The following is a 15,410-nucleotide window of genomic DNA, read 5'->3' on the forward strand; positions in this document are numbered from 1 at the left end:
TTCCTCTAGACACTGCTTTGTCTGTGTTCCAAGAGATTCTGGTATGTTGTGTCTTTGTTCTCATTGGTTTCAAAGAACTTATTTATTTCTGCCTTCATTTTGTTATTTACTCAGTAGTCATTCTGGAGCAGGTTTTTCAGTTTCTATGTAATTGTGTGGTTTTGAGTGAGTTTTCTTAATCCAGAGTTTTAATTTGATTGCACTGTGGTCTGAGAGACTGTTTGTTATGATTTCTGTTCTTTTGCATTTGCTGAGGAGTGTTTTACTTCCAATTATGTGGTCATTTTTAGAATAAGTGGGATGCTTTTCAGCATTCTTTGTATGTAGGGCTTATGCAGTGCCAGTGTGCTTTTTCTAAAATGTGGTTATTTTGAAAGGTTTTTCTCTTTTTATTTGGCAGGACAGATTTGCTGATGGTATTATTCTAACTTAAAAGTAAATGTAAAACAGGAAAACCCAAAAGTATATAAAAATTAAACACAAGAACTGGGCACCTTGGCTCACGCGCCTGTAATTCCAGCACTTTGCTGGAGGACCGAGGTGGCTGGAATACCTAATGTCAAGAGTTTGAGACCAGACTGACCAACATGATGAAACCCCGTGTCTACTAAAAAAATACAAAAAAAAAATTAGCCAGACATGATGGAGGGTGCCTGTAATTCCAACTATTCAGGAGACTGAATCAGGAGAATCACTTGAACCCAGAAGGTAGAGGTTGTGTTGAGCCGAGATCATGCCACTGCACTCCTGCCTGGATGACACAGTGAGGCTCTATCTCAAGAAAAAACCCAAAAATATAGCAAGATCCTTTGGGAGGCCGAGGTGGGTGGATCACTTGAAGTCAGGAGTTCAAGACCCAGCCTTCCCAACATGGCAAAACCCTGTCTCTACTAAAACTACAAAAAATTAGCTGGGAGTGGTGGCGGGTGCCTGTAATCCCAGCTACTCGGGAGGCTGAGGCAGGAGAATTGCTTGAACCCGGGAGGCGGAGGTTGCAGTGAGCCAAGAACTTGCCAGTGCACTCCAGCCTGGGTGTCAAGAGTGAGACTCCATCTCAAAATCAATCAATCAATCAATCAATCAATCACTAACATATTCTTGCTCAAATATTTAATTTTGTTAAGATGTCAATACAACCTATAGTGGTAAACAAATTCGACGTAATTTCTATAAAAATACTAATAGCACAGGTTGTTTAAACAGAAATATTCTTTAAAGTTTTTAAATTTGATTATGAACTATAGCCAAACGCCCATGTAAAAGAGGAGCCAATATACTTTCTCATTTCAAAACATGTTAAAAGCTATAACAAAACAATGTAGTACTGACACAAAGATGGATAAACAGATGATAAATCAGAATAGGGAGCCCGGAAATGAACCCTTCTGTAAATAAGCGATCTTCCACAAAGCTACCATGAGCACACAATAAAGAAAAGATAATATCTTCAAAAATTAATGCTGAAAACTGAATATCTGCACTGATAAAGCTGGATTTTTTCCTTGAACCATATGCAAAAAAAATTTAAATAAAATACTTAGATATAAAAAATAGCTAACAAATCTCTTTAAAAAAACGTGGAGAAAAGACGTGACATTGGCCTTGGAATCATTTTCTTAAATGACATTAAATGCATAAGCAACAAAGAAAAGAACAGAAAAATTTAACTGAAATATACTTAGAAATTTTTGAACATCAAAAACAAATTCAAGAGAGTGACAATGCCTCCTAGGAAATCAGTGAAAATATTTGCAAATCACATGTGATAGAAGTTAATATTCAGAATATATAAGCAACTCTTAAAACTGAACAATAAAGTTGAATAATGGATTTAGAAATGGAAAACTAATTAAACTAAATTTTTATCAAAAGTATAAACAGGAAGAGTATTTGAACAGACACACAAAATTACTATTTTGTAGAGGAATGCATAAAAATTACAATGAAAGACAAAATAACTTCACACCCATTAGAATAGCCACTAACGATTTTTTAAGAAAACCAAATCTGTTGATGATGCTATGAAAATGAAACCTATGTTAATTGTTGGTGGAAAACAAAGATGCAGGCATTATTTTAAAATGTTACAAATGTTCCTCAGATAATTAAACATAAAATTATAACCAATTATAGCAATCTTACTTATAAATTTATTTCCAAAGTATGCAACACAGAACCTGGAAGAGATATTTTAAACGTTTATGCTTATTGTACCAGAATTCACAAAAGTCAAAAGGCTGAAACAACTTAGATGTCCCTTGATTTATAAATACATCAAAAAAAAATTTAACATATACAGACATGGAATATTATTCAGGCTTTTTTTTTTTTTTTTTTTTTTTTTGAGACGGAGTCTCGCTCTGTCTCCCAGGCTGGAGTGCAGTGGCCGGATCTCAGCTCACTGCAAGATCTGCCTCCCGGGTTTACGCCATTCTCCTGCTTCAGCCTCCCCAGTAGCTGGGACTACAGGCGCCCGCCACCTCACCCAGCTAGTTTTTTGTATTTTTTAGTAGAGACGGGGTTTCACGTGTTAGCCAGGATGGTCTCGATCTCCTGACCTCGTGATCCACCCGTCTCGGCCTCCCAAAGTGCTGGGATTACAGGCTTGAGCCACCGCGCCCCGGCCTATTCAGGCTTAAAAAGAAAATCTTGTCACATTTTAAGGTAAATTTTGAAAATATTATGTAACGTGAAATAAACCAGTAACAAAATGATAGATACTACATGATTCCATTTACATGAGACAAGTTAAATAGTCAGACTCATAAAAACAGAAACTGGAAAGGTGTTTGCCAAGGGCTGGAGAGAGGGTAAAATGGGCAGTTGTTACTTAGTGGGTATTGAGTTTTAGTTTTAAAAGATGTAGAACCTCTAGAAGCCTTTGGCATAACCAGGTGAATATACTTTAACATGCCTGAAATCCACAGCTTTTTTTGACAGAGGGTCTCACTTTGTCACCCAAGCTGGTGTGCAGTGGCAAAATTATGGCTCACTTCAGCCTCAAACTCCCAGGATAAAGTGCTCCTTGTCCCTTGATCTCCCAGGTTGCTGGAACCACAGGTGCACACCACCATGGCTTGTTATTTTAAAGTTTTTTGTGTAGAGCAGGTCTTTGCATGTTTCCCCAGCTTGTCTCAAATGTTTGGGCTCAAGTGATCCTCCTGTTTTGACCTCTTAAGTTTCTGGGATTACAGAGGTGAGCCACTACCATGCCTGGCCATAAAATGTACACTTAAATAGATTTTTAAATAATCAATTTTATGTTATCTGTTTTTAAAAAAATTATTTTAGAAGGAAAACTAAATGCAGAATTATAAATATTTTCTAAAATTACCTTCAAATCACAAAAGTGTTTCTCTCACACAAAGGAAATATATATTCATTATTAAAACACAGGGTGAAAATAAGATTATTTCCACAACTGCTCAGACAAGATAAAACCACCACTGAAAATCAACTAAGAAAGAATATATACGAGATAAGCCATAATCAAAAAAAAAAAAAAAAAAAAAAAAAAAAGATTTATTTCCACAACTGCTTAGAACAAGATAAAACCACCATAATTGGTGGGGTCATATATAGATAAAAACAGAAACATATAATCTGATGGTGATAGACATATGGCTAATTTATTTCTTAACTAAACCCTACATTGACTTAAAGTGCACAAACAGAATTGCAAATTGTCTAGAATTACAATATGTAAGTAAAACAAAAAAAACAATACACTGATATTAAGAAACTGACACTAAAAAGCACACCTATAGAACTGCAAAATAATAATAAAAGTAATGTTTACTCATAAGATCTGGTATGCAATATTGATGTACCATTAAAAAAACTGTCTAGATAACTACAATATTTGACTGTATCTGTGTACTCATGGAAGGCAGGTATTTTGAATCATCGACATGCACTGCATAGCAGTAAAATTTAAGAGAAATTGCAATATAATCATAAATAGAAGATTCTAATGATAAGCTTTTTAATAAATAAGCATTAAAGAAAACTAGAGGTAAATTTCATAAATGTCATGTTTATATATGCTATTCTTACACAATATATGCTACATATATTCTTAAAGAATCTATGCTATTCTTACACAAAATGAAACTGCTGTAATTTAACTTTAGAAGCAAAGAATAGTCTTACCGGAGCTGGGCGCGGTGGCTCAAGCCTATAATCCCAGCACTTTGGGAGTCCGAGACGGGCGGATCACGAGGTCAGGAGATTGAGACCATCCTGGCTAACACGGTGAAACCCGGTCTTTACTAAAAAGTACAAAAACAAGCCGGACAAAGTGGCGGGCGCCTGTAGTCCCAGCTACTTGGAAGGCTGAGCCAGGAGAATGGCGTAAACCCGGGAGGTGGAGCTTGCAGTGAGCTGAGATCCCGCCAGTGCACTCCAGCCTGGGCAACAGAGCCAGACTCCGTGTCAAAAAAAAAGAGAAGAAAAAAAAAAGAATAGTCTTACCTTGCTAAATAAATAAAAAAAAATCTTGCAGAATATAATTAAAGCCTCTGATATATAAAACAAATATCTGGGAAGAACTTACTTTATTATTTAAATATAAGCTGAAGAAAGTGAATGGAAATCATATAATTCCTTTCTGTCTGCAGCAAACTTAAATGTATAACTAAATATTTTAGTAAATATGGAATGCCTACTAATTATCTAATTTACTTCAGGCATAACACGTAAATTCTAACATGTCCTAAATGTCTGAATCTAAAATAACAGAGAAATTTGAAATAGAAAATAGAAAGTAAAAATGTATAGGGAGAGCAACATCAGTAAAATAATAATAATAATAATAATAATAAAAAAGGTGACCTATTTTCTTTTTTCATTTCTGAGATGGAGTCTCTCTCTGTCGCCCAGGCTGGAGTGCAGTGGCTCAATCTTGGCTCACTATAACCTCCGCCTCCTGGGTTCAAGCAATTCTTCTGCCTCAGCCTCCCGAGTAGCTGGGATTACAGGTGTCCACCACCATGTCCAGCTAATTTTTGTATTTTTAGCAGAGACGGGGTTTCACCATGTTGGCCAGGATGGTCTCGATCTCCTGACCTTGTGATCCACCCACCTTGGCCTCCCAAAGTGCTGGGATTATAGGTGTGAGCCACCATGCCCGGCCAGGTGACCTATTTTTTTATCCCCTGATAGCAAAAAACTTGTGAGCCATCCCTGACAAAAATGTCTTTATGAAAGATCCAGGCAACCTGGCTCATACCTGTAATGATAGCTACATAATACATTGAGGTTGAAGAATTTCTTCAGGCCAGAATTTCAAGACCAGCCTGTATTATGTAAAAAGACTTCATCTCTCAAACAAGTACCTTCAAAAGAGCTTTGAGATCCAGGGATGGAGTTGTCAAACCCTCCTAAAGCCCAAGATTGAGGAACGTTCTTTTTAGGAGACAGGCTTCTATTAAGGTGGCAAACTACAGAACCTCTGTTCTTGGCTATAGACCAAAAAATAACCAACCCAACTTGCTCCCACTGAGAATTCTGAACTTACCCTATAACCATTCCAAACTCCTCCCAGTCAAAACCTGGGAGAGCTTCTGCTCTCCCAGAGGCCTGGAGGAAAACACCCATTTGTAGCCATACAGTTTAACATTTTACTTCTAGCTCCAAGCCACAGTTCATGGCCAATTGTGCTGAAGTAGAATCCCACACAGTGACCTGGGAAGATGCTCTCTGGTACTCAGTGAAAGGCATCCTCATCCACATCGTGACGTAAGGCCCACCATATGCAGACATGACTGCAACAACTTCCCCTAGTGTCTGCTCTGCAGATGAATGTCCTGAAGGATATTCAGTGTGTCCAATAATAAAATGGGAATTACAACTACCCAAGCCTTTTGTAACAAGCCAACTAAAGGTAAATCCTCTGTAGACGCAGCAGCCTTGTGACCAATCTACCACCTCTGCCTATTACAAATGAAGAGGTCATCCTATAAATATGGGATCTTTGCCTCTTGTAACCAGTTTATATAAACTTGAAGAGGTTTTCGTTCAATGAAATTTTCAAAAACCAATGCAAAGCAAAACTATATTGTGCCCATTGTCAATGTTTCCATTTTAACATAACCCTGGAAGTATGTAGCAGAAGAGTTAGGCAAAAATACATTGTTTAAAGCCATTGAAATTGAAGACAAGTAAGTAAAGAGTTGCTGTTTGCAGATCATATAATATTATATATTTTTAAAAAACCATAAACGGTAAATTTAAGGCCAGGCATGGTGGCTCATGTCCGTAATCCCAACACTTGGGGAGGCCAAGGCAGGCAGATCACCAGAGGTTAGGAATTCGGAACCAGCCTGGCCAATATGGTAAAACTTTGTTTCTACTGAAAACAGAAAAATTAGCCATGCATGGTGGCGGGCGCCTACAGTTCCAGCTACTCAAGAGTCTGAGGCAGGAGAATCACTTGAACCTGGGAGGCAGAGGTTGCAGGGAGGCAGAGGTTGCAGTGAGCCAAGATCACGCCACTGCACTCCAGCTTGGGCAACAGAGTAAGACTCCATCTCAAAGAAAAAGAATATATTTTAGCCTAAAATATTAACTCCATGCTTCAGAAAGATAAATTTTCTTGTTTCACCTAAGTTGTACCTTAAGAAATGCAGTGAGATAGACAACAACATAAAAATAGTGGGGGACTTTTATACGTTACTTACAGCATTACACAGGTCATCATGAGAGAAAGTCAAACAAACAAACAAACAAAAATCAATGGGCTTAAACTATAACTTAGAACAAATGGACTTAACAGATCTTTACAGAATATTCTACCCAGCAACTGCAGAATATATATTTTTTTCATCAGCACATAAAACATTCTTCAAGATAGACCATACAATAGGTCACAACACAAGTCTGAATTTTTTTTTTTTTTTTTTTGTAATAGCGTCTCACTCCGTCACTAAGGCTGGAGTGCAATGGTGCAATTTTAGCTCACAGCAACCTCTGCCTCCCAGGTTCAAGGGATTCTGCTGCCTCAGCCTTCCAAGTAGCTGGGATTACAGGCACATGTCGCCATGCGTGCCTGCTTTGTATTTTTAGTAGAGATGGGGTTTCACCATATTGGCCAGGCTGGTTTTGAACTTCTGACCTCAGGTTATCTGCCTGCCTTGGCCTCCCAAAGTACTGGGATTAAAGCGTGAGCCACCATGCCCAGCCCCTGAATAAATTTAACAATATCAAAATTTTATCAAGTACTGTCTTAGACCGCAGTGGAATAAAATTAGAAATCAATTCCAATAGGAACACTCAAAACCATACAAATACATGAAAATTAAATAACCTGCTCCTGAAAGACTGTTGCATCCACAATGAAATCAAGATGGAAATTAAAGAACTCTTTAAACTGAATAATAGTGACACAACATATTAAAACCTCTGGGATACAGCAAAAGCGGTGCTAAGAGGAAAGTTCATAGCATTAAATACACACATCAAAAAGTTCAAAACACCACAATAAACAACCTAAGATTACACCTCAAGGAACAAGAGAAACAAGAACAAACCAAACCCAGCAGAAAAAAAAAAAAAAAAAATCAGAGCAGAACTAAATAAAATTGAAACTTAAAAAATATAAAAGATAAATAAAACAATAAACTAGTTTATTTGAAAAGATAAACCAAATTGATAGACTATTGGTGAGATTAACCCAGAAAAGCAGAAGGAAGATCCAAATATGCTCAATAAGAAATAAAAGATCATTCTGAGTTTTTGGCCAGGCGCGATGGCTCAAGCCTGTAATCCCAGCACTTTGGGAGGCCGAGAAGGGCAGATCACGAGGTCAGAAGATTGAGACCATCCTGGCTAACACGGTGAAACCCCATCTCTACTAAAATATACAAAAAACTAGCCAGGTGTGGTGACCAGCGCCTCTAGTCCCAGCTACTCGGGAGGCTGAGGCAGGAGAATGGTGTAAACCCGGGAGGCGGAGCTTGCAGTGAGCCAAGATCCGGCCACTGCATTCCAGCCTGGGCGAGAGAGCAAGACTCCATCTCAAAAAAAAAAAAAATAAAAAGAAAGAAATAAAAGATCATTCAAAGCTACTATGAATACCTTTACATGCTCAAACTAGAAAATCTAGAGGAATTCCATAAATTCCTGGAAATATACAACCCTCCTAAATTAAACCAGGAAGAAATAAAAACTCTGAACAGACCAATAACAAGTAGCAAGATTAAACTAGTAATAAAAAATTGCCGCTGGGTGCAGTGGCTCATGCTGTAATCCTAGCACTTTGGTAGGATGAGGCGGGTGGATCACTTGAAGTCAGTCTGCTAGGGATGCAGAGATGATTTAAACATAGGTAAGTCAATACATGTTATCCACCAAAATAAACAGAATTAAAACCAAAAATTATATGATTATCTCAAAATACACAGAAAAATCATTTGGCAAAATCCAGCATCCCTTTATGATTAAAATCCTCAGCAAAATTGGGATAGAGGGAACATATTGTAAGGTCATAAAAGCCATCTATGACAGGCCAGGTGTGGTGGCTCACGCCTGTAATTCCAATACTTTGAGAGGCAGAGGTGGGCGGCGGATCACCTGAGGTCAGGAGTTTGAGATCAGCCTGGTCAACATAGTGAAACCTCATCTGTACAAAAATACAAAAATTAGCCAGGAATGATGGCGGGTGCCTGTGGTCCCAGCTACTGGGGAGGCTGAGTCCCAGAGGTGGAAATTGCAGTGAGCGGAGATTGTGCCGTTGCACTCCAGCCTGGGTGACAGAACAAGACTCCGTACGGGAAAAACAAAACAAAACAAAACACAAAAAAAACTATCTATGATAAACAGCCAACATTACACTGAACGGGAAAAAGTTGGAAGGATTTTTTCTGAGAACACAAGACAATAATGCCCACTCTCACCACTTCTATTCAACATAGTAATGGAAGTCTTAGCCAGAGCAATCAGAGTAAAGCAAAAAATAAACAGCATCTAAATTGGTAAAAAGGAAGTCAAACTGTCACTGCTTATCAATGATATAATTGTATAGCTGGGAAACCCTAAACACTCATCTAAAAAGCTTTTAGGGCTGGGTGCAGCGACTCAAGCCTGTAATCCCAGCAATTGGGGAGGTGGAGGCAGGTGGATCACCTGAGGTCAGGAGTCCAAGAGCAGCCTGGCCAACGTGGTAAAACCCCGTCTCTACCAATAATACAAAAATTAGCCAGGCGCGGTGGCAAGTGGGTGTAATCCCGGCTACTAGGGAGGCTGAGACAGGAGAATCACTTGAACCCAGGAGGCAGAGGTTGCAGTGAGCTGAGATCATGCTACTGCATTCCAGCCTGGGCGACAGAGTAAGACTTGTCTCAAAAAAAAAAAAGAAAAGAAAAAAAAGCTTTTCGATCTGATACGTAAATTCAGTAAAATTTCAGGATACAAAATCAATGTGCACAGATTAGTGGCACTGGTGTACACTAACAGTGACCAAACTAGGAATTAAATTAAGAACTCAACTCATTTAAAAATAGCTGCAAAAAAAATAATAATTAGGAATATGTCTAACCAAGGTGGTGAAAGATCTCTACAAGAAAAATTACAAAATGTTGCTAAAAGAAATCACAGACAGTGGAAACAAATGGAAACATATTTCATGCTTATGGATGGGTAGCAATCCTATTGCAACAATGATAAACCAACCAAAAGCAATCTGCAAATTCAATGTAATTTCCATCAAAATAGCATTATTATTCTTCACAGAACTAAAAAAAATCCTAAAATTTATATAAAATAAAAAGAGAGCCTCCATAGTTAAAGCAAGAAGAAAAAAAAAAACCAACAAAACCAAAAACACACACACACACAAATCTGAAGGCATCACATTATCTGACTTCGAACTATACTACAAGGGTATAGTTACCAAAACAGCATTGTATGGGTATAAAAATAGACATTTAGACCAATGAAACAGAATAGCGAAACCAGAAATAAACCCAAATACTTACAGCCAACTGATCTTTGACAAAGTAAACAAAGATATAAAGTGTGGAAAGAACACCCTATTCAATAAATGGTGCTGGCATAATTGGGAAGCCACATATTGAAGAATAAAACTGGGTCTTCGGCTGGGCACAGAGGGTCATACCTGTTATCCCAGACTTTAGGGAGGTTGAGGTGGGTGGATCACGAGGTCAGGAGTTCAAGACCAGCCTGGACAAGATGGTGAAACCCCGTCTCTACTAAAAATACAAAAAAAAATTTAGCTGGGTATGGTGGCGGGTGCCTGTAATTCCCAGCTACTCGGGAGGCTGAGGCAGAGAATTGCTTGAACCTGGGGGGCAGAGCTGAGATCACGCCACTGCACTCCAGCCTGGGCGACACAGCGAGACTCCGTTTCAAAAAAAAAAAAAAAAAAAAAAAAAAAGATCTTCATCATCTCTCACCTTATAAAAAAATTAACTCAAGATGGATCAAATACTTTAATCTAAGACCTGAAACTACCCGAATTCTAAAGCATTGGAAAAACTCTTCTAGACATTGACTTGGGCAAAGAGTGCATGACCAAGAACCCCAAAGCAAATGCAACAAAAACAAAGACAGATGTGACTTAAACAATTCTCAAAAGAAAATATACAAATGGCCAACAACAACAAAAAATACTGAACATCACTGATGATTAATGATCAGGGAAATGCAAATCAAAACCACAATGTGATACCACCTTACTCTTGCAAGAATGACCATAATTGACTGGTCATTTTGGCTGATGCCTGTAATCCCAGCACTTTGGGAGACCAAGACTGGTGGATCACCTGAGGTCAGGAGTTCCAGAGGAGCCTGGCCAACATGGTAAAACCCCGCCTCTACTAAAAACACAAAAATTAGCAGGGTGCGATGGCTTATGTCTGTAATCCCTGCTGCTCCGGAGGCTGAGGCTGGAGAATCGCTTGAACCCGGGAGGCGGAGGTTGCAGTGAGCCGAGATCGCACCACTGCACTCCAGTCTGGGCCAGAGAGCGAGACTCCATCTCAAAAACAAACAAACAAACATACAAACAGAAAAGACCATAATTAAAACATCAAAAAATGGACCAGGCACGGGTGGCTCATGCCTGTAATCACAGCAAACTCCCTCTCGGAAAAAAAAAAAAAAGAAGAAAAGTAAAGAAAAGAAGGGATAAAACCCCAAATATTGTGTGTCCTCACTTATGAGTGGGAGCTAAGCTATGAAGATGCAAAGGCATAAAAGTTATATAATGGGGCCAGGCGTGGTGGCTCACGCTTGTAATCCCAGCACTCTGGGAGGCCGAGGCAGGCGATCACCTGAGGTCGGGAGTTCAAGACCAGCCTGACCAACATGGAGAAACCCTGTCTCTACTAAAAATACAAAATTAGCCGGGCATGGTGGCGCATGCCTGTAATCCCAGCTACTCGGGAAGACTGAGGCAGGAGAATCGCTAGAACCTGGGAGGCGGAGGTGGCGGTGAGCCGAGATCGCACCATTGTACTCTAGCCTGGGCAACAAGAGCAAAACTCCGTCTCAAAAAAAAAAAAAAAAAAAAAAAAAATTAAAAAATTAAAAATTAAAAAGAATTATATAATGGACTCTGGGCACACAGCGGGAAGGGTGGGAGAGGGAGTGAGGGATGAGAGACTACATGTTGGATACAGTGCACACTGCTTGGGCGATTGGTGCACCTAAATCTCAGAAATCACCACAAAAGAACTTATCCATGTAACCAAATACTACCTGTACCCCAAAACTACTGAAATATAACAATTTAAGACAAAAATAAAACCCCCAAAACCCCATAAGTTGAAGTTTATATGCTTTGGCTTTTTTTCCCCAGAAATGGTCTCACTCTGTCACCCAGAATGGAGAGCAGTGGCTTGATCAGGGCTCACTGCAGCCACAACCTCCTGGGCTCAGGCAGTCCTCCTACTTCAGTCCCTGAATAACTGGTACTACAGGTTCAGGCCATCATGCTAAATTAGCTGGGTGTGGTGGTGGGCGATTGTAATCCCAGCTACTTGGGAGGCTGAGGCAGAAGAATCGCTTGAACCCAGGAAGGGGAGGTTGCTGTGAGCTGAGATCATGCCATTGCATTCTGGCCTGGCTGGCAGAGCAACATTTGTCTAAAAACAAAAAAAGATAAAAATAAAGGTGGTTTCAAGTTAAAAAAAAAAAAAAGTCTAAGAAAATAAAATAGAAAAAGTTAAAAAATTATAAGAGATTATAAGGCCAGGCGCCATGGCTCATGCCTGTAATCCCAGCACTTTGGGAGGCTGAGGTGGGCGGATTGCCTGAGGTCAGGAGTTTGAGACCTGACCTCAACATGGTGAAACCCTGTCTCTACTAAAAAAACAAAAATTAGCCAGGCGTGGTGGCAAGCGCCTGTAATCCCAGCTTCTGGGGAGGCTGGGGCAGGAGAATTACTTGCACCCGGGAGGTGGAGCTTTCGGTGAGCTGAGATCGCGCCACTGCACTCCAGCCTGGGCGGCAGAGGGAGACTGTCACAAACAAACAAACAAACAAACAAACAAAAAAGAGAGTATAAAATTTATGTGAAAATCTAGAGTGTTCAAAAATGACAAATTTGATGGATTTATTTATAAGATTTTACTAAAATTAGGTTTAGTTTTTTTTTGTTTTGTTTTTTTGAGATGGCGTTTCACTCTTGTTGCCCAGGCTGGAGTGCAATGGCCCAATCTCGGCTCACTACAACCTCCACCTCCTGGGTTCAAATGATTCTCCTGCCTCAGCTTCCCGAGTAGCTGGGATTACAGGCACCCATCACCACACCTGACTAATTTTTGTATTTTTAGCGGAGAAGGGGTTTCACCAGGTCAACTAGGCTGGTCTTGAACTTCTGACCTCAGGTGATCCGCCCGCCTCGGCCACCCAAACTGACGCCATTAAAGGAGTAAGCCATCACGCCCGGCCTTCAGTATTGATAATACACTATTACTAAAGTAAAAAATGATTTACTGTTGAACAAAAAGTTTTATGTATTATTAACATGGCAGTAAACTATATTTGTTCACATTTCGAATACATTTAAAAAGAGAGTAAAGAAGAGAAAGAATTTTCCCGTGCTCTGGGGTGGGCCTGGCTCAGCTCAGGGAGGAAGCCCTGCCTGGAAAGGCTGCAGCCTTTTGTCATCAGAAGCATCTGATAACATCTTCTGTCACTCAGGGCCCGAAGGGGCGGGGCCTTAAACATCATCCAATCAGGGACTCTGGGCTGGGACCGTCCAATCAGGCATTCAGCTGGAGCGGACAGGGCGACTTCCGGGATGTGGTCGGACCTTTGGCTCTCGCCGCAGCCGGAGGTCAAGGTGTGGTGCTTGCTGCTGTGTGTCCTCTCCTCCTAGAGGCCCAGCTCCTGTGGTCCTGTGACCCGCAGGTATTGGGAGATCCACAGCTAAGTCGCCAGGACCCCCTGGAAGCCTAGACATGGTGAGTGTGCCGGGTCCGACATCCGGAGAGAGTGGCCGGGGCTGGTTGGAACCGGCTGTGGCGGGACTCAGGCCTCCCCGCAGTCAGCTCCACAATCTGTGCCCAAAGTTCTCCTTGCCTAGCTCTACCTCAGTCCGCTTCAGCCATAAGATGGCGGCTGCGCTGACACCCGGCCCCCGGGCGTCCTGTCTCTAACCTGCGCTATGACTGTGCCCTGGCCTGGAGACCTCTTGGGGCAGCTCTGCACCCGCAGCGCGGAGTCTCTCCCATATGTGCAGGGACCATGGTAGGGTCGTCAGAGGAGAATCCTGACTCCGCGTGTGGGTTCATGAATGGAAAGAGCTTTGGTCCGTGAGGTTCCCAGCTTCTGTTTCTTCCTATTAAAAATTTGCGGAAGTCAGCGCACAAATATTAAAGAATTTATCCAAAGAGTGATTCCAAAATTGTAGAGCACCCAGCTATGGGTTGTAGTTTATGGTCTATTGAAGGGATTTGACGGAAGAGTTTTATAAGGCGCATAATGAAGAAAACCAAATTCAGTAATTGGTTAGGTACAGTTAGGTAGTTTCTTAGTTTGTACTATCAAGATGGAAATTTCTTGATTATGTTGTCAGAGATTAATTGGCAGTTTATAGTTTCTTAAGCCTGAATTTTTTTCCCCAATATAGTAATTTACAAAAAGTGCATTTGAATTAGTTTGTTTTTTTGAGACAAAGTCTCACTCTGTCGCCTAGGCTGGAGCTCATTGGCACCGTCTGGGCTCACTGCAATCTCCGCCTACCAGGTTCAAGTGATTCTCCTGACTTAGCCTCCCAAGTAGCTGGGATTACAGGCATGCGCCACCACGCCCCCTTAACTTTTTTTTTTTTTTTTTTTTTTTGAGACGGAGTCTGGCCCTGTGGCCCAGGCTGGAGGGCGGTGGCGCGATCTAGGCTCACTGCAAGCTCCGACTCCCGGATTCACGCCAGTCTCCGGACTCAGAGCCTCCCGAGTAGCTGGGACTACAGGCACCCGCCATCACGCCCGGCTAATTTTTCTATTTTTAGTAGAGATGGGGTTTCGCTGTGTTAGCCAGGATGGTCTCGATCTCCTGACCTCGTGTTTCACCCGCCTCGGCCTCCCAAAGTGCTGGGATTACAGGTGTAAGCCACCGCGCCTGGCCGGATTAGGTTTTTTAAAAGTAGAATTTAGGAACTAGAGCCTCTTCAGTCTAACTGCCTATTTGCACACCCCACAAGGAACTGCTGTTTCCTTGCATTTTTCACATGTGTCCCAAGCAGGGCCTCAAGTCTATCCCCCATCCCCTATTTCTCCAGCCTGACTCTGGCTTGCTGTAAAATACTTAATTTCCACTTCCTTCTGACATTCCCAAATGCCAGTTTCCCCTCCCTTATTCATATTATCAACTATTTGTCCTTTAGTGTACATTTTGATACCTGTTTTAATCATTTTTTTGACAAAGCATTTGATGGCACATTTAAAAAAAATTGTTTTCTGTTTGTAAATATTTTTTCTTCTGTTTTCCCTAGACACAGATATCAGAATGTTTTGGGGGTCAAGGTTTCCCTTTGGAAACTTTATAGGGAGATGTGTCCTCAGCTACCCTTCAATTTTTTCTTGGACCTGAGATTCAGTACTGTCTGGGGAAAAACCAGGATACCCACCATGGCTATGTCTGCGAGAGTGTCTAGTGAATATCAGTTCCTGGGTCATTTTCTCCCCTAAGACAACCTGAGGTATGGAGTGGAGCCTCTTAAGAGAGCAGGTGTTGGCCGGGCGCGGTGGCTCAAGCCTGTAATCCCAGCACTTTGGGAGGCCGAGACGGGCGGATCACTAGGTAGGAGATCGAGACCATCCTGGCTAACAGGGTGAAACCCCGTCTCTACTAAAAAAAATACAAAAAGCTAGCCGGGCGACGTGGCGGGCGCCTGTAGTCCCAGCTACTCGGGAGGCTGAGGCAGGAGATGGCGTAAACCCGGGAGG

General features: G+C 41.1%; 2 protein-coding genes across 2 annotated transcripts in view; one reads left to right on the top strand and one right to left on the bottom strand.

The window, feature by feature from the left end:
- The window catches only part of LOC126942223 (zinc finger protein 724), a 715,842-nt gene that overhangs the window by 96,584 nt on the left and 603,848 nt on the right, over positions 1–15,410 (bottom strand). The gene's annotated exons all lie outside the window — the stretch shown is intronic.
- LOC126942190 (zinc finger protein 726-like) overlaps positions 13,316–15,410 on the top strand; it is a 97,455-nt gene continuing 95,360 nt past the window's right edge. The window contains 1 exon segment of the mRNA XM_050769492.1: positions 13,316–13,427. Coding sequence (XP_050625449.1) covers positions 13,425–13,427 — 3 coding nt within the window. The 5' untranslated portion in view covers positions 13,316–13,424.

This window comes from Macaca thibetana, chromosome 19 (assembly GCF_024542745.1).
Source record: "Macaca thibetana thibetana isolate TM-01 chromosome 19, ASM2454274v1, whole genome shotgun sequence".
Lineage (NCBI taxonomy): Eukaryota > Metazoa > Chordata > Mammalia > Primates > Cercopithecidae > Macaca > Macaca thibetana.